The 25,933-nt window shown below is 37.2% G+C and overlaps 1 protein-coding gene across 1 annotated transcript in view; it reads left to right on the top strand.

The window, feature by feature from the left end:
- The window catches only part of ipo11 (importin 11), a 73,555-nt gene that overhangs the window by 28,831 nt on the left and 18,791 nt on the right, over positions 1–25,933 (top strand). Inside the window, exons 8-15 of the mRNA XM_040050386.1 lie at positions 1,216–1,264; positions 5,380–5,450; positions 5,632–5,824; positions 6,705–6,857; positions 7,476–7,519; positions 9,504–9,594; positions 11,648–11,695; positions 14,642–14,747. Of these exons, the coding sequence (XP_039906320.1) occupies positions 1,216–1,264; positions 5,380–5,450; positions 5,632–5,824; positions 6,705–6,857; positions 7,476–7,519; positions 9,504–9,594; positions 11,648–11,695; positions 14,642–14,747 (755 nt within the window). The remainder of the gene's footprint in view (positions 1–1,215; positions 1,265–5,379; positions 5,451–5,631; positions 5,825–6,704; positions 6,858–7,475; positions 7,520–9,503; positions 9,595–11,647; positions 11,696–14,641; positions 14,748–25,933) is intronic.

Genomic DNA, 25,933 nt, shown 5'->3' with positions numbered 1-25,933 from the left:
TGAGTTGGAAAATACTGTCTCTAAGAATAAAGAACATTGTCACTCTGCACACAGGCTGCCACAGTGATGAATTGTAAAACTCATTTTGCAGTTGATAATCTTCCTGGCTTGATTGTCAAACAATCACTAAAAGAGTGAGGATGCAATAGAATTTCAATAGAGCTTGTTCGACATAGACAAAAAAACACTAAAGCTGGATGAATAACATCCAGGAGCTTTCCAGCATCTCGGTGTCACTCCATTCCAAAAAGTTCTGCATTAAAAAAAGGCACATTCACTTGTGCCATTGTAAAACTGGTCTGTGCCCATATACCTGATCACAGAGCTAAAACATTCACTACTTAAATTGCCACTTACTGCCTTTCCCTTAGATCTTTTCTCAAAGCGAACTAGCCTATTTGACACTCATCTGCCTTTTTCATCTCCTACTTCTCACAGTACTGCTGACATACTCATTTGATGACTATCACTCTGTATCCATTTTCCATCTCTGTTCATTTTGCTGACATTTGTTTGCTTTTCTCCTCATCCTTGTGCATTCTTCCCTGGCATTGCTATTAGCCTCATTTCCCTTCCTCTTTAGTTCTAGAATATTTTTTGACATGGCTGATTTGATTGAAAATTATTTTCCACCCCCTTTTCACAGTTTGTAATTTCCTACATGCTCCATTTTGATATCCCCCCGATGCACCTTGCCTATACCCCTCTGTCTAAATCCCACCATGAGCATATTGAATGCTTGCTGTGAACCGTGTTCTCTGTAATTTTCCACACTGTCTTCTGTGCTCCACTTGTGACACCCCCCCCCCCCCGTTTCTTCACTCACTCTTTTTAGGACCTTTAGTTGTTGACTAGACTGTGTTGGCTGAACGCGTGATTAATGCCACTGCTGTTGACCTCAAGGGTGCACATTATTGCAGAACTAAACAGTTGTGTCTCCATCTATCATCTAATTTCCCATGCTAAGCCATGACTATACCAGGCTACAGAAAATTGATTCTCTTTCATACAGAGTAGCTGGCACTTTTTTATTATATATATATATATATGTATATTCCTGAGTAAAGCTGCAAGCATCCCCACCTACACAGATACCAAAAGTTATTCCCTTGTCAGTATATATCCCCTGGAGCAATACTAATGAAGCCATCATCAGTAATTCAAATGCAAAAATGTCAGAAATTAAACTTTATTTCACCCTCTCTTCCTTTTTAGGGCTTCCTGAATGCAGTGTTTGAAAGGCTAAAACAGTTCTTGGAATGCTGTAAGTATATGTTGCTTTCTTTTTCCTCAAGCATATGATTGTAGGCTTCACACTTCAGTAAACGTGTTAGTGGTGCTTCATGTAGTGCACGCAGAAGGCATTTCCTGAAAAGTCTCCGATAATTTATAATTTCTGAAGTTAGGTGGTCGCATTGAAAATGAAAAGTTCAGAGAGAGTCATCCTAATGAGCCTTGTTTTTCATTAATTTATATTCTGAAGTATTGGAACATGTCTAATTACAAGTTTTTTTTTTATTAAAAAAATAGTTTGAATTAAAGACATCCTAATCTATGAATATTTTATGTCTTGAAAAAATTAAAAGACATAATGAATTGTCTTTGATAATCACGTGCGTGCACATGTGAACATAAGTTCAAGGTATAAAAAAAGCACGACATAATCCCACCTATCAGCCGCTCCTATCCTATTATTTGCCTCTTTTCCTTGATATTATGTTGCTTTAGTTGTGATGATAGTTCTTTACTGTGTCGTTTTTCAACGTTTTCCTGACCTGTAGTTTTATATTCTGGTTATGAGCAGCAGTTGAATTTAAAACGGTATTTCTTTCACTTCACAAACTTTTAAACTCAAAAAGACAACATTGCTATTTAATAGTGTATTTAACGAGTTTCAACAGTGCTGCTCAAAACAACCTGAGGGTGAGTGGAATGTATCCTGTGTTTTACTTAATCACAGCCTTTGAGTGGGGACTTCTTTTGATGGAAGGTATTTGCAATTTTGGGTCATGTTGTTCTAGGTACTAAAGTGTCACAGAAATTCATCCAGGAATTTAGAATCTACTTTTAATCTAATCTCCAAAGACCCCTTTTTTGGTTTTCTTTCATCTGGATCACGATGGGCCTGTGAGGTGTGACTACACGGTTGTTCACGATTAGTCTGTGATCAGCACACAAAAAGCCTGTTGCTTCTTTGTCAGGAATGTGTATTTTTCCATTATTTTCTGTTTGATAATAAAAAGTTTCTGGCTCTGTGGACAATAAACCATGAATACTAATATTCCCTCCTTAATACTAGAGTTGACGTATGCTTAGCTATTGTGTAAATAAATTGTCTACTGATAGCATAAGACAGTATCTGCAGCCCATTCAGGTTGCACAAGTAGCCTAGCTCTTCCAGAATGTACATGGAGTCAGTACATGGTGTTGGAAGAAAACCCGCTTTGTTTTCTAGCAGTTTCAGGAGAGTAGGACAGGGTTGTAGAACGGCATCAACCCAGCTCTTCAACAAAAGGTGACAAATTGACTTCTAATGTGCAGGTTCCTGACCAAACTGTCAGAAAAAGACTTCATGCAACACTCATGAAGTCCCAACATCCTTAGTAGGACCTGTGCTCACAGCCCAGCACCATGGATGTTGGCCGCCTGTTTTACCTAATTGAAGTCGTGGCTTCTGTCAGAACCAGACTCCATAAAGTCCTGTTTATGGAGCCATTGATTTTCTTGTGATGATCAAGTGTTCCTTAAGTTTTTTGAGCAGTGCAGTTCCATCAGTTAAACTGGTTTCTCATGCCCTTGTGCTGGATTTCTATCCACTGGGAACTACTTGGGTCATTGGCAGCTGCGTAAGCTTACTTTTCTTCTCATCTCGCTATTTATGGTCTCTTTTTCTTTTCTATGAAAGTTTGTCATAGCATCCAATCAGTTTGAGATAAATCTCAGGCACAACTCCACCATCTGCCGTAGCAGCAGATGTTGAAAAATATCATTAGCAGTATCAGCCAGTACTATCACTTCTAATATTCACCCTGCTGATGGCAGTGGAGGCAGGATCATGGTCCTGTTGGTATTTTGGCCTGACAGATAGGGGAAACGGAAAGACAGCTCAGTGCTTGTGGTGAGAAATATCAGCTCTGCACAGTCTGATAAGGTCAGCTATATACACTGGTATCTTGGGGACGATGTTTGTGGTCCATTCTGATGTCAGACTCTTTATCTTTGAGGTTTTTACTCCAAGACAGATGGCCTGTCTATTTTTGTCAGTCACTATATTCTTGTAATATACATCTATATTTTTTTCTTAGCTGCTTATCTTTGAATAACAATGAATAAATATTTAATTCTTCAAATATGTTTCTTTGCTTAGTTAAAGATATTTTTGATCGCTCAGATATTGGTTCCTTAGTACGTGGGTGACTTTGCACATCTAACATTACCAGCTGTTGCATATCATCAGAGAAACAATAGCATGAGCACGAATTCAGTTAGAATGCAGTGGGCTCTGAAAATTTGTATGGCTCAAGAATATGTGGCCAAAAAAGTAAACAAAGCAAAATTAACCTATTTTGCTTTTTTAGTGAAGCTTTTGTCATTTCAAATTAGTACATGCTGATGGAAGTTTAAGTGTGTATGAAGCTGAAGGAAACAATGACCTTGCATGCTCACAAGTGGTTGGAGGAATGTGTGAGACTGTTGTTGGCAGAGCTGATTTCATCAATGAGTTTGGCAAGAATGTATACTATAGAGGACATCTTTATTGCCTCTAGAATCAGGAGTGGTTTTATGGAGCCAAAATTTAAATCAGCGGGAGTGAGTCATTTATTTTCTAGCTTCTATATTACTGTACTTTAATATATGCATCAGCGCTTGTAAAGGACTCATGGGATTATCAGTCAGCAAGGTGTAGTGGGCATCTGACTTTAAAGAAAAGGAAGTCTCAGCTGGAGAGTCAACTTTCTTGCCCCCCTTTCTTTTCTTTCCTGTCTTCCTTGTACTGCAGCTATTGATGTAAATGGAATTATTAGCTCACTTGGGACAATAAGAGCAACATGTTTTTGCATTTTATTTTTATTTTTATTTTTTAATTTTTGTCCATCAGTCTGAGATCCTTGAAAGGGTTTTTCCCCTATCTCTTGATAAGTAAAATGTCAGTTAGGTTTTCTACCATCGGTTAAAAGCATCTCTTTTTGGTGTATTACATCTCGTAGTGATTTTAACTCATATTCCAAGTTGATTGATGAATGTGTCCCTAGATATTGGGCACTCTGCTGTTCATTCTGCACATACGAGAATACCATTTTTATGCTGATGAAATTGTATTTGATGCATAGATGTCACTGGAATTAAAAGATACTTTTAAAGATATTCAGACCTGGATTTTAATATAAAATCCTTCTAAGTTCTTAAGAAGCAAAAATGTGAATCTGACTGAGAACCTGAGGAGACCATACACATGCAGTAGGAACTTTCAGTCACTAGGTAGCCAAGCCATAAATCATATCTGCTTTATTTTGTTTTAATCTAAAACATTAATTTACAAAGTGACTATCAAGCATCATTGAAAATGACTTTTCCAATGTGGTTGTTACTTTAATATGCATTAGGTAAATGTTTACTAAAATCAAGTGCACCAATTGATGGCCATTAGAAATTATAAAGACTTTGGACACTTACTTATTTGCTTTTCTTGTCAGACTTTGAGACTTCTTCTGATCTTTATATTGATTATTTCTAAATCCTCAAACTGAAGATCTTGCTTAAAAATTCAGATTTTTTTTGCCTTCACAATAGAGTAAATCCTCTATAAAAAATAATGCCACTATACTGCCAACACAGGATCTTTAGAGATGATATGTCTGTTAATGTTAGGTCGCCATCACTGTCATCTAGCAGACAGTCTTTATCTTTAAGGCTTTTCTGCCTAAGCTCTGAGATCTTAAACATTTTTATTTCAGATGCAAGTAATAAACTCTTAATCACTGAAGAGGTTGGCCTTGAAGTGGAAAATACTAGAATAAAATACTAATACTGATCTCAAAGACGTCCTAAATAAATTCTTCCAAAATAGAGCTAACGACTAATTCAGAGTGATTCGGTTTTCAGTTTTTTTCCTCCTCCTTTTTGTCATTTGTGCATTGAATATCCAGGGTTATAAAGCTCTTAAAATTTTTTATTATTGCTTGCTTTCTTTTCTTTTCTTTTTTCTTTTTTGTTTGTTTTTAAATAAGAGTTTAATAAGAGTTGGAGATGCAGCTCCTGCTTCCTACCTTTTAGTCCAGTATCTTGGATCTAAATGAAATGAGTTCCTAGAATGCTGCATGCATATATTTAGTGTGATACTGCTTTAAGTAACAAAGCTATGTGATTGTTTTATATCAGGTCGCCAGGTTGGTTCAGACAGCACATGCAGAGAAAAGCTGGAAAAGACCATCATTTTGTACACTAAAGTTGTGAGTTGACCCGTCTATTAATTTATGATGATATAAATGACTGGATTACTTGTTCATGAATAGGTTGTGCATTCTGCCTCTGAGGCTGGCCTGTTATAGCTTCTTCTTTAAAATATTTAAATTTACCACTGTTTTTAATGTATCTGTCCTTGTGTTCTGTCTACCCCTTCCTCTCACGTAGTTGTTAGATTTCCTGGAATATCATCCATGCGCATTTATACCGCTAATCCAGCGTTCCCTGGAGTTTGCTGTTACCTACGTGTTCACGCCTGCAGGAGAGGGAGTGACCTTTGAACGTTTCATTGTTCAGTGCATGAACCTCATCAAGATGATTGTAAAGAATGATGCCTACAAACCCGCCAAGAACATTGATGGTAAGTTGTGAGTGTCTCGGGGAAAGAGGAGTCTGAAGGGTTGGAGAATAACTGAAAAATATACGTGATAATACTAAAAATTAAAATGATGCTCTCGGTAGGTAATAAACATTTCATTTTAGGTTTGTGATTTAAAAGTCAGCAGAAATGCCACAAGCCCTTGAATACGCGTCACTGACAGCGAGTTTCAATAGCACAGGGCTATAACGCCATCGGTGTCACTGTACTTTATCGCAGCTCCATGTATTTTTTCTTTTCTTTTTTCTTTTCCCAAGCTGTCTGAGGTTTCTAGTGCTTCATTAGCAAATGGCACAGCAGTTGGCCTTTCTTGTGTCAGCTAGCATAATCTCTGGGGTTCCTTACTCGAGAACTTTCCCATTCTAACAATCCAAGGTTCTGGGTTTCATTCGAATATCTGACTGTGTTGTTGTGTCAGAGTTGGTCATGACTTCAGGTTTGCTTTCCTATAACAGAGAAGATAAATGAGGAAGTTAAAGGGCTGTTTAATTTTCTTCTTTTACTGTAACCTTAAATATGCACAAATTAATACAAAATAAAAAATGAGCAACAGAGCAGATTTTTTCTCTTTTTCTTTTTACCAGAAACACTATTAAAATTAATTATGATTTTGAAATTAATGAGCAGACAGCAAAAATATGAGTCACACTTGAGGATTACGTCAGCTGCTCGTTGCCTAAAATTAAAAATTTATTTAGGAATCTTACGTACTAAATGTCTGTAGCGACAGTACTGATATAATACAATGTTTGTATTGTATTAAGTAACAATATTTTGAAGAAAAGTGTCTGTGTTTGTGATGACTTACGACTGAAATGTTGTCTCTTTCCTTTATTTATTGTTGTATTTCTCCATCCTTCAGACAGTAAACCAGAGAGCCTGGAAGCTCACAAAATCAAGACGGCATTCTTCACCCACCCCACACTGACAGAGATTGGACGTCGGCTTGTCTCACACTACTTCCTTCTCACAGAGGAAGAGCTAGCAATGTGGGAAGAGGACCCTGAGAGCTTTGGTAATATCACATCTACAAATATACTCGCAAATTTGAACTTGTATGGATTTTGCAATGTCTGTTTTTTTTGTGTGTTTTAAATTTTGATGTATTAGGGAGAATCTACAGCATTAGGTAAATGATTGCTACCATCATATGACCATATTATATTAATACCCTTGATCCATAAATTGGACAGTTTGCAGATTTAAAGCAATTTCAATCAATACTTTGTGATTTATAATACGTATTTTTGATTCTCCTTAAAACTGTCAATTGACATAATTTATAGGGTATAGCTCTTGGTGCGCGTTTGTAGTTATAGGCAGTATTTGAGATCTTGATATATTTTCAAAACATCATAGTGTCCTCACAGGCTTCATGTAATGACACTGACCACTCAGACATAACACTTCATAAAGCTAAAACCACAAGGGCCCAGTGTGGGAGTTCAGTCTGTTGACATTTGAATCCAATTTTATAGTTAGTCAGAGCCACATATTGGAGTGTGTGTGAGAAAACACACTTGCAATTTCAGGGCTTTGTCATAATATATATGATGTTTCTGTTGTGCAGTGTCAGCCATCACCTCCTAATCAACATTTTCTAATAGATAATTATTTTTTGTAACTCTTTCAGCTGTGGAAGAGACAGGTGGTGACTCTTGGAAATACAGTCTGCGGGTAAGTATATTTTTATATGTATCTATATATATGTGCAGAGAAATGGTAAATTAATAGGGTAGCTATGGCTCAGGAGGGTAGACCAGGTCATCCATTAATCAGAAGATCAGTGATTCAGTCCCCTCTACCAGTACGTTCATGAGCGTTTATGGATAGGTGAATGTTTTGCTTTGCTTTGAGTGCTCAGTTAGAATAGGAAAGTGCTATATGAGTACCAGTACTTTGAACTGTTACATATATAGCACACTGAGTTGGTATGGAAGAACAGTCTGTTCGATCTTATGCTCAAAAGAAGGAAATTAAATATTTGCCTCATCATACAAAAAAATAAGCATTAGAGGAATTAATAAAGCAAAAATAAATCGATCCCCTGTGTTTTTGGGTAAAACTGAATGTCGAGAACAGATAGAAATCAATTCTAATGTCTGTCTTTACGACCATAAAAATGTAGATTTAAATGATCATAACAGCCAGTTTCATTTCAGTTAATTGCAGCGGTATTGTTACATATTTCTATGTGTGCTGTATTTTCAGAAATGCTGTGCAGTTCTGTGGTGGTTGACTGTATACATGGCAGCATCATAAAACATTTAGTGGCGCCTGGAGTTTTAAAGGTTGTCATGAGTCTAGTTAGTTTTAGAGGCTTATCTTCAGCTGTTGCTGATGCATGACATAATCTTTTATCCATGGTCCTATTTCTTCTCTGTCCCTCTCCTGTGTTGTGCCCCATTCCACTTACTTTCATCACTTCAGATGACAAATGTCTGCCCTGCTGTTTCTTTGAAGTACAGTAACACATTCTTTCAGTGAACTCCAAGCCTTGTACAAGTTTTTATGCATTTAAGGCATGCAGCAACAGAAGAAAAGTGGCATTATGGTCTAAGAACTTATTAAACATCTAATTACTTCAGTTTTGAATTCTTCTAGAAAACAACAATTTTTTGAATTTCCATACCTTTTAATGCATCGGTGATTCTGATTTTTTTTTTTTTTTATTTATTTTTTTGTTTAAAATGCAGCGCTATAAAACTGAATGCCTTAGAGGATGATTTCATTTATATATGTTGGAATCTAGTAACTTCTGAATTCACACATCAATTCATACATGTGCATGGCAATTAATTATGAAGCTTTTCTGTTTTTGAGAGAAGTTTTAAAATTGCCACAGATACGCTCATAGCCTCAGGATCCACAAATGTATGCTGCAACTGCTGATTTACAATGGATTCATATGTAATTTAAAACTTTTGTTTTTTTAATGAACAAAAGAGTTTGCTGCTTTCCAAGTAGAACACTTACTTTTAAAAATTGTGCATGTAAATATAGGCTAAAATAAGCAACCACTAAGCTTAGTGGCAGACTTGTTCTTTTCTCAAAACGTATTTGAACAGCTTTTTAGCATATTGTGAACCTCAGGACGGATCGTTTCTGTATCAGTTAGAATCTGTTCTGTTTGTCCTATTCTCATGAAGCTGATTGAAGTACCGTGTAAGAGGACCGGTTATGCTACCAGTATATAAGCTCTCACTTATATTGTGGCAAATGGGATGTTTTCACAAACGGCACAGACCATGACCTCTTTCTTACACCTTTTTAATATGCTTTTTCTAACCCAGTAAACTAATGAAGTCGTCTAGGCCGTTTCTTTATTGAGCATAAACACCCACAAAAATCCCCTAACAGTGTTATATTGATTGTATTTCTATTGAACTGGGAACACAATGTATTGTTTATTTATGTTTGTCGCACCTTTTTGTATGACTTTTGTTTTTGTCCTTATCAAATATTAATGCGATAGCTGCACTCCTCACCTTATCCCACCTCTAAATGCCCAGCAGAACCCAACGTGCTGTTGAGACTAAAGAATTGTGATCCTATAAAAAGTAACTGTAATGACTTGCGCTAAATGTGATGCTGCATGTGTTAATATTCTGTCAACTACCTGTCTCTATTTTTATTTGTTCTAACTTATTTCTGTATTTAGCCCTGCACAGAAGTACTGTTCCTGGATATCTTCCACAACTACAGCCAGACCCTGACACCAGTGCTGCTGGATATGGTTCAGAATCTCCAGGGTCAGTTTAAGCATTATACCTACAAATCACATAGTCTAATTTCATTCCAGTGAATTTTTAACACCTTGGCAATGAAAACTGTATAGGCAGGAGCCAGTCAATTGGGCACATTTAGCTAAAAATAACACACTCATACATCTTTATAATGCATAAATAGATTCAGTTTATCATCATTTTAGAGGCTGTTTGTACAAATCATTTTGTAGCCTGATTGTGGTGAACAGTGGGTTTTGGGTTTTTTTGGTTATTAACCTTAAAAAACTAAAACAAACAATAGAAAAGTCAAAAATGAAACAAACAACGTGCAACTTCTCCCACCAATATGTGACAATTCATATCCCAGGAGGTCCTTTTTTAGGGGAAAAAAGTGCAAGTATCACAGAAACAAAACACAAACTTTAAGAAAAAATCTTTTTTTAACAATAATTTTTGTGCCAAGTAATCTTAATTTCAACTTTTTATAAAATAAGTGATTTTTTTTTTTAATTTAAGAAGTTTGCATAAGAAGTTATACTTGTGTAAAGACTGTGTTGAATACGTCTGTTCAGCTACAGTATATACCCTTACTCATGCAGCTGTAAGTAGAGAAATTGGCCCTGAGTCACTAATATTTGCATATAAATTTGTGGAAGAAAAAGTAAACACACAAAACTACCATCAGATTCATGGAATATTCTGGAGTTTGTTCTTACTGCACTGCTTATATTAGCGATTGGCTCACAATCTGCAACACCTCCATTTCTCTAAATAAAGAAACATTAACTTTGGAACGTTCTGTGCAGGAGAATTTCTGACAAAAAAAAGATTAAAAAATAGTGCCAGAGAAGGTTCAACTTTCCACTGTGTTTCCTCTGAAATGACAATGGTAAAAATGGGAAAGAAAAAAGCAAGGCTCAGGCTCCAGTAACAGAGGAGATGAGTTCTGTATCCCCTGAGACATGCACTGTGGCTGATATTGAAGGCACAAAAAAAAAGGTTTGACATCAAAGTTTGTGCAGGGGGGGGGGGCTACCAGGTAGACCAAAAGAGTATGAAGGGAGCAGGTGAAGGTATGGCTTATGTATCAGCCAAGATAAGAAACTCACTACTGTAACTGAAACTAGAGTGACAAGTGATAAATGACATCATGAAGTGTTTTTAATAATTTTCATACATTTAACATAAGAATAAGATGAAGACAAAAAAGCATAATTCCCCTCGAAGGGCAAGGGCTATACTAAATTTTTTATAATCTTTATATTACAACATGATGTGGGCCTGTTATGGTATCTTTGTGACGTGATTGGGCATTGCATTGAAAAAATAAAATGTCTGTTGTAGAGCTTTCTCTGTGCGCTTTCATATGAATATTTATATTACTTGACATGGTTTCTTGTATCCCCACCCAAGTATCGGCAGTGTTTAGTGACAGCTTGGAGTTTATTGTGGGTATTTGCTTATACACATGGTCTGAGGCAGTTTGCATAGTACAAACAAGTCTATTCACATCTGTTGATGAAGCACAGATTTAGTTCAATATTTAAGCTTAACAGTCAGTATGAACTCTGCTATTGGCTGTCATTACGTCCACCTTTCTAAACTCTCGGTCATGTACACACACAAATTTGGCACACTGCTCCTCATCTCATGGGGGTACTGGTGTGTAGCTCTTGTGCTGTTGCTGAATTGGTCGTGCTATTGCTCGCTTGGGTGGATTACAAGGTCCACTTCTGCCCTGTCTCTCAAGCTACTTTTCATTTTAAGTGTCAGAGTGGAAATTGGTTTTGCTGGAGCAAGGAAAACACCAGTTTGGTTAATTCTATGGTTGAAAGAAGACATCTATTGATTTTGAAACCTGAGTATACAACTAGAGAGCGAGAACAGCCCATCAAAATGGCTTAAGCAAGACCGATGTGACGTGCCTGTTTAATTTCCAGTTGTCAGTTACATACCTTACATACATTCCGCTGTCAAAGAGCAATACTGGGACAATAGATATGCTGCTATATTGCTTATTTTATTGATTCTGCCTTGTTACTGAAATTAAATCCAGTGTATATTTGTGTCTTTTCAGGCCCAACCAATGTGGAAGACTCTGTTCAGTTGCTAATGAAGGATGCAGGTCAGTCAAAAGCTCACGTACTTTTTACTCCATTTTAGAGCAGGGCGATATGGCCAAAAATATTTATCACGATATATATTTGAAAATTTGCGATAACGATATAACCGACGATATAATTGATGCAAGACAAAATACAACTCCACAACATTACTAGCGCAAAAAGACAACCTTCCATTTATTTTCACTTAAACAAGAAGCTGGTTTTTATGTACATTAAAGCTTTATAAAAATGTAACAGTGCAAATGCAAATTCCTTGCTGAAAGTTTAACCAAAAGGCATTTCCAGTAGAAATGGGCTGACATATCCTGAGCATAACCATGTATAATATCCACTGAAGTTAAAAAGAGGTGCTTTGCAACATTAAACTGCAGTGTGCAGTACGTATTTTTCGGACCATAAGGTGCACGGGATTATAAGGCACATTAAGCGAAACAAAGCAGTCAGATAAATCAAACTTTATTAAACTCATTCTTCTTCTTGCTTCCTCCACTTCTGTACCATTGATTTATTAATGAATGAATTCTGCTCTATTCCCATGTTGTTGCAGTATATTAATGACTAACCTTGTATTGTGGATGGATTATCTCAGTTGTTCTCCTGACTGAAGTTTGGTCCGTTTACAGCATCCTGCCATGCGATTGCATTTGTCTCTAACTATCAGGAACTTTAACGTTAACTTTTATAAGTGGAAAAGTGTTAGTGTTCGTCCTCCAGCTTCACTGTTTATGTTATGCTAACATAGCTGTGTCGCTAGCGATCACGTAGCACATCATTATATACCAGCTAGCCCAACTTCAGTAACCCTACAAACGTCACTGCTGTTTAGTTTCCTATCTTCATTTATGTTGGACGTGATAGCAGAGCTGTACGTTTGAATTTTTCCAGAAATCTCTGTCAGAACATACAATATCATGCTTAGGTAACTAGCGAGCTAACTTCCGCTAGCTTCCTGCTAACTTCTAACTCCGTTAAATGTAATAAATTTTGTTTTCATGGATGCCTGGAAGTTAAACTTCATAGTTTCACCTGGTTAAGCAGCAATGCTGATCGTTTTATTAAAGATGAAAGAATTGAGACAGTTTTTAACTCTCAGTGATGCTGCAGTGCTCGTTTGACCTGAAGTTTATGGAGTATAGGACCCAGATTACTCCCAGATTTAAGAGCATCTTAGTCCGACAAATACGACAATAACGACGGCCGCTTGCATGTTCTGCAAAAAAATGTGCTTTGTCGTGTATCTGACGGACAAACACCAAACCAGTTCCACATCACTGAAGTTGCACCATTTTTACAAACCAATTCTGGTTCATCTGTTTCACTCAACAATCGGCCATGTGCGTATGAAAACAAAGGCACTGCGCATGCGCGTTTTACTCATATTCTATTGCGATATTTCATTTTCCTATCGTTGCCTAACATCATACCGGTATTACCGTGAACGGTATAATATGGCCCAGCCCTACTCCATTGTAATTATTGCTCTGTCATGCTGGGAGTATCAGAGTTTGACTGTTCTAACACAAAAATCTTCCCCAACGAAAAAGACCAATTCCAAAGAGCTCTTAGCTGCCTATTGAGACTTCCCTCCCTTGTCAGTAGTATAATATAAGATTGCTACTTTTGCACCACTCCACTATCCATCTGTACATCATATCATTAGTCCCGGTTTTTCTCAAAATAAATGACAGAATATGTATCTAAAGTGTTAAACTCCTCTGAATCTGATCATAGACACCTAAATGATTATATTTCCCTTGTTTTTGCTGCTGGTTTATGGCTTTGCTCTTTGTTTCACAAGTTGCCCCATATTCAGCCTTACATAATACAAGAGAATTAAAATAATGGAAAAGGTCTGTTTCTTTTTCTGTAAATCGGATCCGTCTCTCTTTGTTTTGTTTTTTTTATCAGTCCTGTTCTCTGCTTTTTGCCATTTCAAAATTCATTACTTCTGAAGATAAATTATAAATAGTAACAGCCACTATTTCTTGTATTGTGTGTGTTCTTTTATCCCTTTTTATATTATATTGTTCTCATTCTGTCACTCTTTTTCTAATCATCTTTTATTTTATTCTTTTATTGCACTCCTCTTCATTTTAATAATAATAATAATAATAATGGATACTTTATTGACCCCCGTGGGGAAATTACTTGTTTTTCCCTGCATTTGACCCATTCACTCAGTGAAGCAGTGGGCAGCCACTAAGCAGGCGGCCGGGGAGCAGTGTGTAGGGACGGTACCTTGCTCAGGGGTACCTCAGGGTAGCTGTTCAGTGGATTCGAACCGCCGACCTTCCGATCATGGGGTGACCACTTTACCTACTGAGCTATCCCTGCCCTTTAGTCACCATTACACCAATTTCTGCCTGAAGCATAACCTATAGTATCATTATTATGATGTCTATGTTTCTATAACATGTACTCTTTTTTTTGTTTTGTTGTTTTGTATGTTAATATTTGCCTGCATATTTGAAGCATATTCAGCCTACTGTTAGCAGAATGAAAGCTTCACAACAAGCATTAATTTGTTGGAAACCATAGGTACATTCCAGTAACCCCAAATGACTCTACACCGACATTTACCTGACATGTTTTACCTTACCAGTTTTCAAGTTTGCTAATAACATCTCAAGCTTGGTCAAGGCTGGCAGAGCCTGACTGGCTCTGAGCTCTGTAGCTTTAGCTTTAGCCATTTTGCTTTTATTTGCTTCTTTAAAATGTCCATGTTAAGTTGGATGAAGTTACATTTTTGTGATGGTCCCCTGCAGTTTAATTTGTCAAATTTTGTGTTTTCACTTGCGTCAAAGAGCCTCAAGAGCTGTTTGTCTGTGCTGCTGTGCATGTGTTGCACAAGCATTTAACCAATGGTTAAATGAAAAGGTTCTTGTAGGGGAAACATATCAGTCGTATTGTGAATATTGTAACCAGTGTAACTTTTTTCTTTGCAGTATACAATGCAGTGGGATTAGCAGCTTATGAACTGTTTGACAATGTGGACTTTGACCAGTGGTTCAAGAATCAGCTTCTTGGAGAGTTGCAAGTCAGCCATCACAGGTATTCTTTTTGTCTTCTCTAAATATTCTATTTTTAATTGTTTCTTCTTCTTTTTAAAAAAAAAAAGTATTTTAATATTAAAGCACGCACTAATGGAAAAAAAAATACCAGATCTAACTAAATTAGAAAAGGTTGACCACTTAACCGTGAAATGAGTTTTTGGAATTTCACTCTAATTATTACTGGTTAGATAACATTAAACAATAAAATTATTTTTTGGCCTAAATCACTAATGGCCTCACAGAGGTAAATATACCACATCTAAGTAATTTATTAGCCTTCTGTAAGGATTTTATTTTTGTATGACATGGTTACTGAATTATTAAAAGGAATGTTGTTATTATTATTATTATTATTATTTATTTATATTTTTGGGGGGGCTCGGAGGGGGGATACTTTCCTTTTTTGAACATGTCTCATTTGACCACATCGGTCTCATTCAGGGTTGAAATGATAATAGTGAAGCAGCTTAGCAGTTCTTTTGTAATCGGTGTTTTACTGTATGCAAGCTCAGTTTCAATGTCTGTTATGTTGCATATTTAACACTCCTTCCAGTGTACTCAAGTTAATTGACTATTAACCTCTCCAGCTTTCTCACAGCCTGTAGCACATTGAATGCATACAAAAAAGCTCATAAGTAACAAATACTTGGGGTGTTTTTTCTGTCATGGTTATGTTAAAAAAATACTGTTAGTTTTCACATCACTTTACAAGCAGCAGACAAATGCGGACATCAGCAGCACTCAATAGAAAAGCTTTTTTTAAAACTGTGAAAGAACTCTGTAAGGGCTCTACAGGCAGTCAGCTAAAGTTACAATGAGTTGCTACATGGATGGATTTAAAAGGTGTTAGAAAAGGGAGACACTGACCAGAGGTGAGATGGTGTGGAAATGAAGAACAATGGAAGTGTCGTCCCCCCCCCCCCCCCCACACACACACACGAAACACAATCAAAGCAGCACTCAGAAGGTTGGTCACCGAGGGTTGGTGCTGACGTCACAGTGCATGGTATTTGATGTCACACTGATTCTTCCTCCAGGCTATGCAAGTGCAGATAACCCCTCCACTTTTACCTGTGGTTTAATCTCTTTTTAAAGCTTAATCCAGACTATAAAGAAACAATACAGAATGCAGTTTTACTCTAAGGGAGGGTTTTAAATTTTGAGACTCCTGGGAAAAACACTGAAGATGATTTAAAAAAAACAAAACAAAAAATCCCCCCAAAAACCATTATGTAGTCAAATGCCAGCTCTGAATTTTTCTCAATTTTTTGTGCACTCATGCAAATACACACATTAATGGTGTTAGTCGAAGACTATTTGAATTACTGCACCAACCAGAAAACACACAGGTTGCAGCTTAACAAAGATTACAGTTCATCATCTGACCAAATGTGAAATATCATCAAAATCCTTACATGTTATTTATTGGTGATTATAAAATAATTATGCACAAGATTCTGTCAAAGAACGTTAGACCTCTGACCTTTTGGGCATGGCATGAGTTTTACCTGATAGACTCCGTGTCATATTTGATCACAATTGGCATATAAATTCTTGAGTTGTGGTCCAAAACATTTTTTGCAAGGCCACAGTGGCCATCTTTTAATCCACTTGAATGTTTCTTCCAAATTTTAAGAATTTTATCCATGGCCTTCCCAATAAAGGGTGTGGATAAAATTAATGGAGCTAGAGAGCGATAGGGGCGAAAGAGAGGCACAACTTGAATCTGAAAACTCAGTGCCTGAAGCTACGGCTGTTGCTAGTGTAGAGGCATTAAAATTGATGCAAGTGACAAATTGAAATTAAAACTGCAAAGTAGAACAGTAATTAGAAGCCAGTAAGAAATTCCCTTTCGGCTAAAACTCTGGAAACATGTCATATGCGGTGCTCCTCAGTTGCTGGGAAGTGGTGAAGCAATGAGTCTTGGAGTTCTTTTTGCACTACTGTGTGAATGCACAATCAAAGCAGTAGACACTGCGGTATGGCTACTCAAAGAAGCATGACACTCAATATGTGTCATAAATTTTACAAAATGTGTCTGTGTATTTGTTTTTAAAATAAAATACTTTCAATGTTTCATGATGATGGTGAAAGAGTGGCACACAGTGGAACAGCCTGTTCATTGCTTACAATATAAATTCATTATTGTCTTTTATCTTCTCAGTAAAAATGTGATCATAAAAAGACACTGGCCTTATCAATCAGTCAGTCAATATTCTGACTCGTGGTCCACCAAAACAAAGCAAGTCATATAAAGCATATCCTTGAGCTGTACTCGGATTCAGCAAAGCCAAGGTTAGTTACATCCAGGACAGCAGATAAACTTTTCAACTCTCATTGATTTCTCTGTTGTGGTGTGCAAATGAAGCTGTGTTTCTGTCACATGGTTCCCACAGTACTTTGATGGGGCTTCTGAAGTTGGAATGTGTATTCATCATGGATGGTTTAAAAAGGGACATGCTTGATGATCTCCCTTGGTGTGTGGAGTTTTTCTCTGTAGCAGTCAGAGGTTTCTGTTTTCAAGTGCTCATGCATGACTGCCTACATCTGTTAAAGGACTTCATCTTTGTGATGCTTGTCTTTACACTGTCAGTATATTATCTTGTTTTTCAAGTTGCAATGTAGTATTTTATTCTCAGCTCTCAGTGGGGTGTACTACAAATAAGAATACACTTGTGTAATGTTACTGCAATTAACTTGCTGTTTGTAACCTGCCTTATCACAGCCCGCTAACCCCCCTCCCACACACACATGCACACATTCCTGCCTAGTTGACCTAAAGCCACCTGACGTTAAAGCTGTATATTCAGAACACTTTATTATGACTGCAATCCAAACACTTTAAACTTCCAAATATGTGTGATCCGCAGGTTTTTTGATATACAGTGGATCTGAACTACTCATTTTATATAGTATATCTATATATGCACTCCGTGGCTATAAAGTTGAAAGTCGTTGTTCCATACAGTAAAGGCCCACATTTGAAAGAGTTGTCACCCTTGTGGCACTTACTGAACCACAGAGCCGTCGTGCTCTTGGTATCAAAGCTAACCAAGCAGACATTAGTGCTTTGCACAGCTCCCCAAGGTTTATAAGTGGAAGTTCTTTTTTTACTGATGCTGCTTTGAAGTTCACCCCAAAGGTGTGTAGGTGGATTTGATACTGCTGAATTGTGCGGTCCAGATCATGAAGTGTTCTATTGTAGACTTGTAATTACTTGTAGTGGCCTGTGCCACCTGACTTATCTCTGCTTTGTTCAACTTTCTGTGATTTGTGACATTTTTGAAAGTATCACACCTTTAAAATGTTCTAATAGTCCTTTCTGTTAAAGAACTGTATTGCTACAATTTTTGATATGATTATTACTATATTTAATACCTGATATTGTTACTAATTACATGTTTGTGCTTATGGAAATGATAATAATCACTTTATTTGCTAAACTAAGGGGTTTTTCCTCCTAGTGACAGAGTATACAAAAACAAGCAATTAAAGTCTAAGGTTCTTAGATCATCTTCTGTTCTGATTTACATGCAGGTTTACACTATTGTGTAGTATACCATTTTTCTTCCCTGAATAGCAACACCTAGCCAGTTGAGCAAAGTTTTTCCATCACTGTCATATTTCTGTGTTTTTCATGCCACTTAGAACCAGCGTTGGTCAAGTTACTTGAAAAAAGTAATCAGTAACTAATTACTGATTACTTCCCCAAAAAAGTAATCCCGTTACTTTACTGATTACTTATTTTCAAAAGTAATTAATTACTTAGTTACTTAGTTACTTTTTAAAAACACGATTTACAACCTGAAGAGGTGATAAAGCGATAGATCTTTCAGCCCAATTCTACTTTTTCTGCATAATCCATCATACAAAATGTAATCAAATGGAAAAGTATCTTTTTTTTTTACTTGTTTTATCAGTTTTAATCTTTTAATGCATATAAAAAATTTAATTATATGCAACATTCTCTGACTTGAATAAATTAGTTTAACATTTAAACCTATTTTCTGCACATTCCAGCACATAAAATAAAATATTTTTTGTGTTTACACTCATTCTTTCAAATAGATGCAAGTAAAACACAGCAGAAAATAAATAAAGTCAAAGACTCAGCGGTCCTTTTGCTCTATTTTCACCTGTAAAGCAGGACTGGGGGTAGGCGGAGGTTTACCCTGGTGCAGGTGTGCTGCGGTCAGTTGAAGAATCCGCGAGTTTCTCTGTGAATTTCCCATTACGTCGTTGCGCACTCGGTGCTTGCTTGGAAGTTTAGGGGTTTTTTCGCTGTAAAAAGAAGGTTTCTTCCCACGCACAACGGACGCTAATGTTTTTGTCACTTTTTATGGAATCAAACTCAAAGTAAGGTCAGTACTTCCACGCTTTAAACGCTGCACGCTCATACTCTCTCCCGCACTCGATATATGATCCATTGTTGATCTGCACACAGCTGTTGTCACTAACGGCGCACTTGCTTACGTCACTGTCATGAGACATTCTCGCAAAAAAATCACGGTTTTAGTAACGCAGTAACGCAGCGTTCCTACGGGAAAGTAACGGTAATCTAATTACCGTTTTTGCAATAGTAATCCCTTACTTTACTCGTTACTTGAAAAAAGTAATCAGATTACAGTAACTGCCCATCTCTGCTTAGAACTAGGGCTGCCACAAACGATTATTCTGATAGTCGACTAGTCACCGATTATTTTTGCCATTAGTCGACTAATCAGATCATGCATCCATTGGACATAAAACGTACAGCTTATTGCACCAGCATGCATCAGCTCTTATATAACTATCATTAGCTTACAGCTTTAAGTGTTTAAGGTATGTGCTAACTAAAAATGAAGACAAGATGATAGTTTATTAAATTTTAATGAAATCTGCAGATTGTTTAGGTGAAGTTTAATAAATTCAGCCGTCTACTCCTTGCTATCTAAAATATAACAGGACACCGGAGTATATTCTCGAGCATCTCACACTTCTGATAATCAGTTGTCTGCTTGATGTTTATTCGGCTGTGTAAAAACGATAACTTTAATCTCAGAAAATCTTACAAAGCTTCAAATGACGTGTCGACTATTAAATTAGTTGTCGACGTAATCGTGACTAGTCGACTAATTGTGGCAACCCTACTTAGAACTCACTTTTTCATTTTAGTAGCTTCATACACTTTATTTGGTGTAAAGTAATTAGACGGGGAAAGGGACTCGTTAGGAAATAGAGGGTTTGGTTCCACCGATCTGTGTCGCAGTTCATCTTATGAATGCTTGGGCGAAACTTTAACCAGCCATAACATGTACTTGCTCAATTTTAATCAGCATGCTTGACCTAACCTAAACATCTAAAAACTTTAAAATGTATTCATTTATTTAAGTGGAGCCTTACATCTTGTGATAATTTGAGTATGTAAAGAGATTAGGGCAGTATATACACACACACCAGCCACTACTAGCAACAAATAAAGCACAGCATCAGAATAGCTAAAATAGCTCTCTAACTTGGCAGTGTCAGTAGGAAGAAAGAAGCAGAGGGACAATACCTGTTTGGTATTTACAGACGTCACATTCAAAGCAGGTTTTCTGGCTGACACACTTGTTCGATGCACATTTGTCACTGTTACCAGAACATTCCCAGATGCTGCACTGACTGCCTTCCTTGGCCCTTTGGGTATTCACTGTTGGAGTGTTAAATATGGCGTACATATTGTGATCTCACATTTTCACACATAATAGAATCCCAGAGATCCACGGTAATATGCTCAGTTGACAGGTATAATTGTTATTAATGCAAGAAAAACCAGTTTCTTGCAAATAACATTATCATTGCAATAGCTGAATCAATGTCTTTGGAAAACTCCTTTCACTCACAGGATTTTCTGTTTCCTGCTTGGATACAGTTTCTGTGCCACTTATCATCTTGAGTTGTTTCTTTAGGGTTGAATATATTCTTTAGATCAGAAATCTGCCAAACTTTTTTTCCATTTTAAAACAAATCAGCATTTCAGGGCTGTGGGTCCCTAACAGTTTAGCAAAGTGTTGCCTAAGAATGCAAACTTAAAGTCTACAGTTCATGGTGTTTACAACTGAGATCTGAGTTACTTACAAGACTTAAAAACAACTTGAATAGAATTTGCATTCAAATGATATTTGATTGTGAATTGTGATGGCTGTATTAAAGACAAATCACCCTCCATCTAATGCTTCTGAGCCGCTCATCCAGTAGAAGCTATGTAGATGTTTATTTGCTAGCTTGCGTTTTTTTTTTTTTTTTTTTTTTTTTTTTAAATGTATTTTTTCTTACAAGGCTTTAATAGTGCCCTTGCACCTCTTGCAGTTTGCAGGTTTCATGATAAGTTTAGGCCCTGGATAAGTCTGCATGTATCACTTGGTGTGAAGTAGTAACAGTGCATGTATTCGCACCCGAATCTGTCAGCAAAGCTGCTGTGTGTGGCTTACACCTATGGCTGAGCCTCAGGCAGCCAGTGAGTTGTTTGTCAGTATTTGGCATAATGACTACACAGATGCACATTGTGTACAGTCACACTTGAGCCCCCATGAGAAACAGTACTTTAATTTTTAACTTGCTGTCACTATTTTCCTCCCTTTTCTGCCTAAGCCAAAACAGCTGTCTTACCTGTGACGGGACAGCGTGCCTGACAAGAACAGAGGAGATAGTGAGGCATCTTGAAGCTCATACATATTCAGAACTAACACATGACTTGTATTTGGACATAGCTGAGAACTTTTTTTGGGTGTTATTTACTTGGACATCCCAGTTTAGCCTAAAAAACATCTTTTGTTGTAACCTAAACAGATATGGTTTGTGTTCAATTATTTTGCTTCCAGGCTTTGCCAGCATAGAAGGCTGTGAAACACTTTGGCACTTTGACATTCCCTTTTGTTGCTTGATGTGTCTGTCTGGAGTAAAAAGCATCTGTTGGTTAGCCAAGAGAATTTTCAAAGTTGTTACCTTTTAAGTCTTGGTGTTCTCTTATTGCTAGTTTTAGACACATTGGGTTGATTTTTGTTAGGTTTGTATCACAAGCACGTTGTGATACAAACACGTTGACATGGGGTCAAGTCTTGGGGAAAACAAGCACTCACAAAACTGGGCTTATTATGAAGTCCAGATCAAAAGTTTAAGACCACTTGAAAAATGGCAAAATAAATAAATAAAAAAAAAATATCACATTTTGCATGGTTGGATCTTAACAAGGTTGCAAGTAGAGCTTCGACATGTGACAAGGAGAAATGGGAGGGAGACAAAACATTTGTTTGAGCATGCAATTAATTGAAAACCAGGCTTAAACTGAAACAGGCTGATCAAAAGTTTATGACCACATGCTTTTAAAAGGTCAAATCTGTGCAAAAAAGTGGATTTATTGTTACCTTCTGTCAGGTAGTCACACTGTCATGACATTCTGATGGCAAAGGCAAAAACCCCCAAAACTTTTCCTTTTTGAACATAGTCGGGTTGTTGAACTGCATAAGCAGGATCTCTCACAGCGCACCATTGCTGCTGAGGTGGGACGCAGCAAGGCAGTCATTTGGAATTTTTTTTAAATGATCCTGAGGGTTATGAAAAGTCAAGTGGAAGACCCAAAAATTTTAACCAGCACTGAGCCGGAGGATCCAGTTGGCTGTCTGTCAAGACACTGAGACGATCCAACTCCAATTCCTGGAAGTTTGATTTCTGTTTTTTTTTGTTTGTTTGTTTGTTTGTTTGTTTTTTAAAGCATTCACTCACTTCCATTTCTCCTTGTTACATGTTGAAGCTCTGCTTGGGAAGTTGTTAAGATCCAACCATGCGAAATGTGATTTTTATTTATTTTTTGTGTGTGTGCCATTTTTCAAGTAGTCTTGAACTGTTGTTTGGGACTGTATTGGGGTTCCATTTTTATCCCTCAACCATGAAGTCTTGTGCTATCACAGGCAGCTTGGACACCCAACTTTGTGAATACAGTAACTCATGAGGTGGCATACATCTAAAAATCTTAGGAACAGTTGAGATTAAGTGTTCTGTAAATCCTGTGAAAAGGATCACTTGAGAAAGATGACACCTAGGATTTTCAAAATGATTCCATAGGTGCATCCACTAAAAACCTTGGATGCATTCGATTATCGTAACCTTGACCTTTAGGTGACCAGAGGTCAAGTTTTGTGAAAATCTTGTGAATACAGTAGCTGAAATGAGGTGATGTAGGATTTTCACATTTGTACTAAAGGTGCATTTACTTGAAGATGAGGGGTAGCTCTGGCAGCAGCTATTTTTTTTTTTATACTACTTGTCATATCATTGCATTTTCTTTAGTTTCTTTTGCATTAGCTCTGATTGTGACTAACAAGCTCTTCCATTTGGTGTTGACTAAGTGAATTAAATTTGAGTCCTAAAATCTAAAAATGGTGCTTAAATCTTTACGGCAGTGATGTAGAACTGTTCACTCGAACCTTAGACCCAGGCTGAATCGCTTTTTGCAGGAATGGTAAAGGGAATTCTTTTGTGCCACTGCGTAAAAGGTTCTTCATACTCTCAGACTTGGAAGTCTCACACTACATTGCTTAGGAATTTTAAGTATTGGGAAAATAAAGTTTTACATACACACAGCAATGTATGAAATAAATTACATTTATGTAGCCTCAACTGTGCAAGATTTCTTTCTCGGCAATAATGTAAAATTCCTTTGGGCTCATTTCTGTCCACGGATTTCCCATGGGCTTGCCAGAAATGATGAACAGGGTTCCTGACAGCTGTGTGAAGTTGTGGAGGAGGAAACGGCTTTAGCATGGATGAGTCATGTCTGACCTTTGACAAATACCTCTGTCAACCTGTCTGTCCATCTGCTTCTCTAATCTTTTCTTCCACTTTGCTACTGCACTAATAATAGACTGTACCACCTGTAATCTCCCTTGCTGAAGCAGATATTCAGTATTTTTTTTTCCAGTCATGCACAGATGCAACATAGCCCTGGAAATGTGTAGTCAGTTAGTCACGTCAGTACAAAGTCAGAAATAATGCTGAGAAGGTTAAAGATTTATTTGTTGGATACTCAAAGACATTTTGCAACTGGTTTTCTACAACATAATCTAGAAAAAATATTGCTTATATACAGAAATGTTGTTTATTTCTTTGTGCGGGACAGATACCTGCCAAAAATCAAACATTGATAAACCATCACCAAATCAGGAAATGTGTTCCTTACATGGACTTTCCTTCTTTGTCTGTAAATCATAACTCTTCAAATTCAGCCCTGAACTCTGCTGAAATTCCCGTGCCACAGAATTAAAGATTTAAAAAATGCATACGTATTAGCATTTGCAGATTTTAAAAAATTGTCTTTACCAATCTTGGCTCACGATGCCGTCTCATTTTTGTGTGGCAATTCTGCTGTGGTCGCAGTTTTTGTCTCTAAACTTTCCTGACGTCTGTGATCTGAGCATCATGCATCTCCTTTCACATTGCCAATTTTTCTGGCTGGTTCCTCGTTTTGGATGCAGACAGACTTTTTAATTAAAGCCGATGCCATTGCCTGTTGATTCTTGGATGTGCCTGTTGATGCCTCATGTGTGCTTATTCGTTAATTAAATGCTTGCCCTTAGACTTATTCCAGAGTTGAAAGCAATATGGAAATTTTATTGGGGCCAAGATTTGAAGGGACCGTTATTAAGGTTTTGGTGGAAAGTAAGTAGGGTTCAAACATGAAGCTGAAATTTTGTTAGATTAAGGAAAAGTGATGCAAGTCTAAAGGATAAAGGTACTATATTCTCAGAGTTTTAAGAACATCAAACATTAGCAATGGCCACATATTTTAACTTGTGTGAGTGATAGTATAGTAACAGATGATCTTGGGATAATTTACATGCAGTGTCACTCTCTCTTTGGATCAGAGATGCTAGCATTTTGATTTATTGAGAGCTGGTTGAATGTTCCCAGTTGCCTGTTTACTGCCAGTGGCATACCTGCTTTCTCATTTTGGAACCATCACGTGTTATTGCCTCAAAAAAACCTGTGGAAATCCAGTTTGTCTGGTTAACTCTATTTTACTTTAAAGGTCATTGATGGATTGTTCATTCTTCTTTGATGCTCCAGTTCTGTAGTTCTGTGTGATCCTGTGCAGCAGGCCTTTAATTTAATGTTATTTGCTATATGTTTTTAATGTTATTTGCTATACATTTTTTTTTTTTTTTTTTTTTTAAAGATCAAGACTTGTAGCTTGTTTTGTGCATACACACTAGAGCTGACGATTTGCTTCATAGTCCAGTTGCCCTGTTGCCCCTCATGGTATCTCCAGTGAGTGATGGCATCGCTGCTGGGTGCCAGAGCATCATACCACTGTGGTATCCATGTGTATCCACTCGATATAATATGTACCCTGTTGTGGTTTTACTATATCGTCCCCCTCTGTGTTGCAGGTATTGGTTATATGTGGAAGTGGGACACTGTAGCTTGGCTTTTTTAAAAATTATTATGAATCTCAGAACAATGATAATATTATCGATTTATTGCATCAGTGGGTAAACTGGAAAAAAATAGCCTTGACTGGTGAGCTATCACTATTAACCTTTTGACCGTCATCGATCCCTGACATCATCCTCCATCAGCACGACTCTAATGCACACATGCAAGGTTGTTTTTCCATCTCCACCTCCTGAGTCATACTGTTGTTTAGCATCTTCTGGCTGGTGGCCCAGGCTATGATCTCTGCCTCCCTGTGGATGTTTGACAGGAAGCCAACAAGAGTGTCACTCCCTATCCTCATCTGTCTCTTCCCTTGTCCTTCAGTCCCTGTCATTACTGTCAAGGTGGTCCTTAGACATACAAAAGGAGCTTGCCAAATATAATTGTCTGAAAAATAACTTCCAAACGTATAACGTCTTGCAATTTAGACATGCAGCTTGCTTTTGTCACATAACTACTCCACACAAGTATTTGTTTTTATTTTTTATTAAGTATTCTAGTTTTCTAACTAGGCCAATTCTCTTACTTGGTCATTAGTCACAAGATTCATTGTCCCTCAGGCTTTCAGTCTCTTGCTCATATGAATTCAGCTAAACAAATGCACATACAGTAGAATCTGTCTGAAAAAATACATTCTTTACACTCCAAGTTCAGACTTATCTGTAGGGTGTAATAAAGTGACAGTGATATTTACCTGAGAGCACAAATTGTGCCATAGCCTCCAGCATACAG

Source organism: Simochromis diagramma, unplaced genomic scaffold (assembly GCF_900408965.1).
Source record: "Simochromis diagramma unplaced genomic scaffold, fSimDia1.1 OVJJ01000131.1, whole genome shotgun sequence".
Classification (NCBI taxonomy): domain Eukaryota; kingdom Metazoa; phylum Chordata; class Actinopteri; order Cichliformes; family Cichlidae; genus Simochromis; species Simochromis diagramma.
This window is presented reverse-complemented; position numbering and strand designations above follow the sequence as displayed.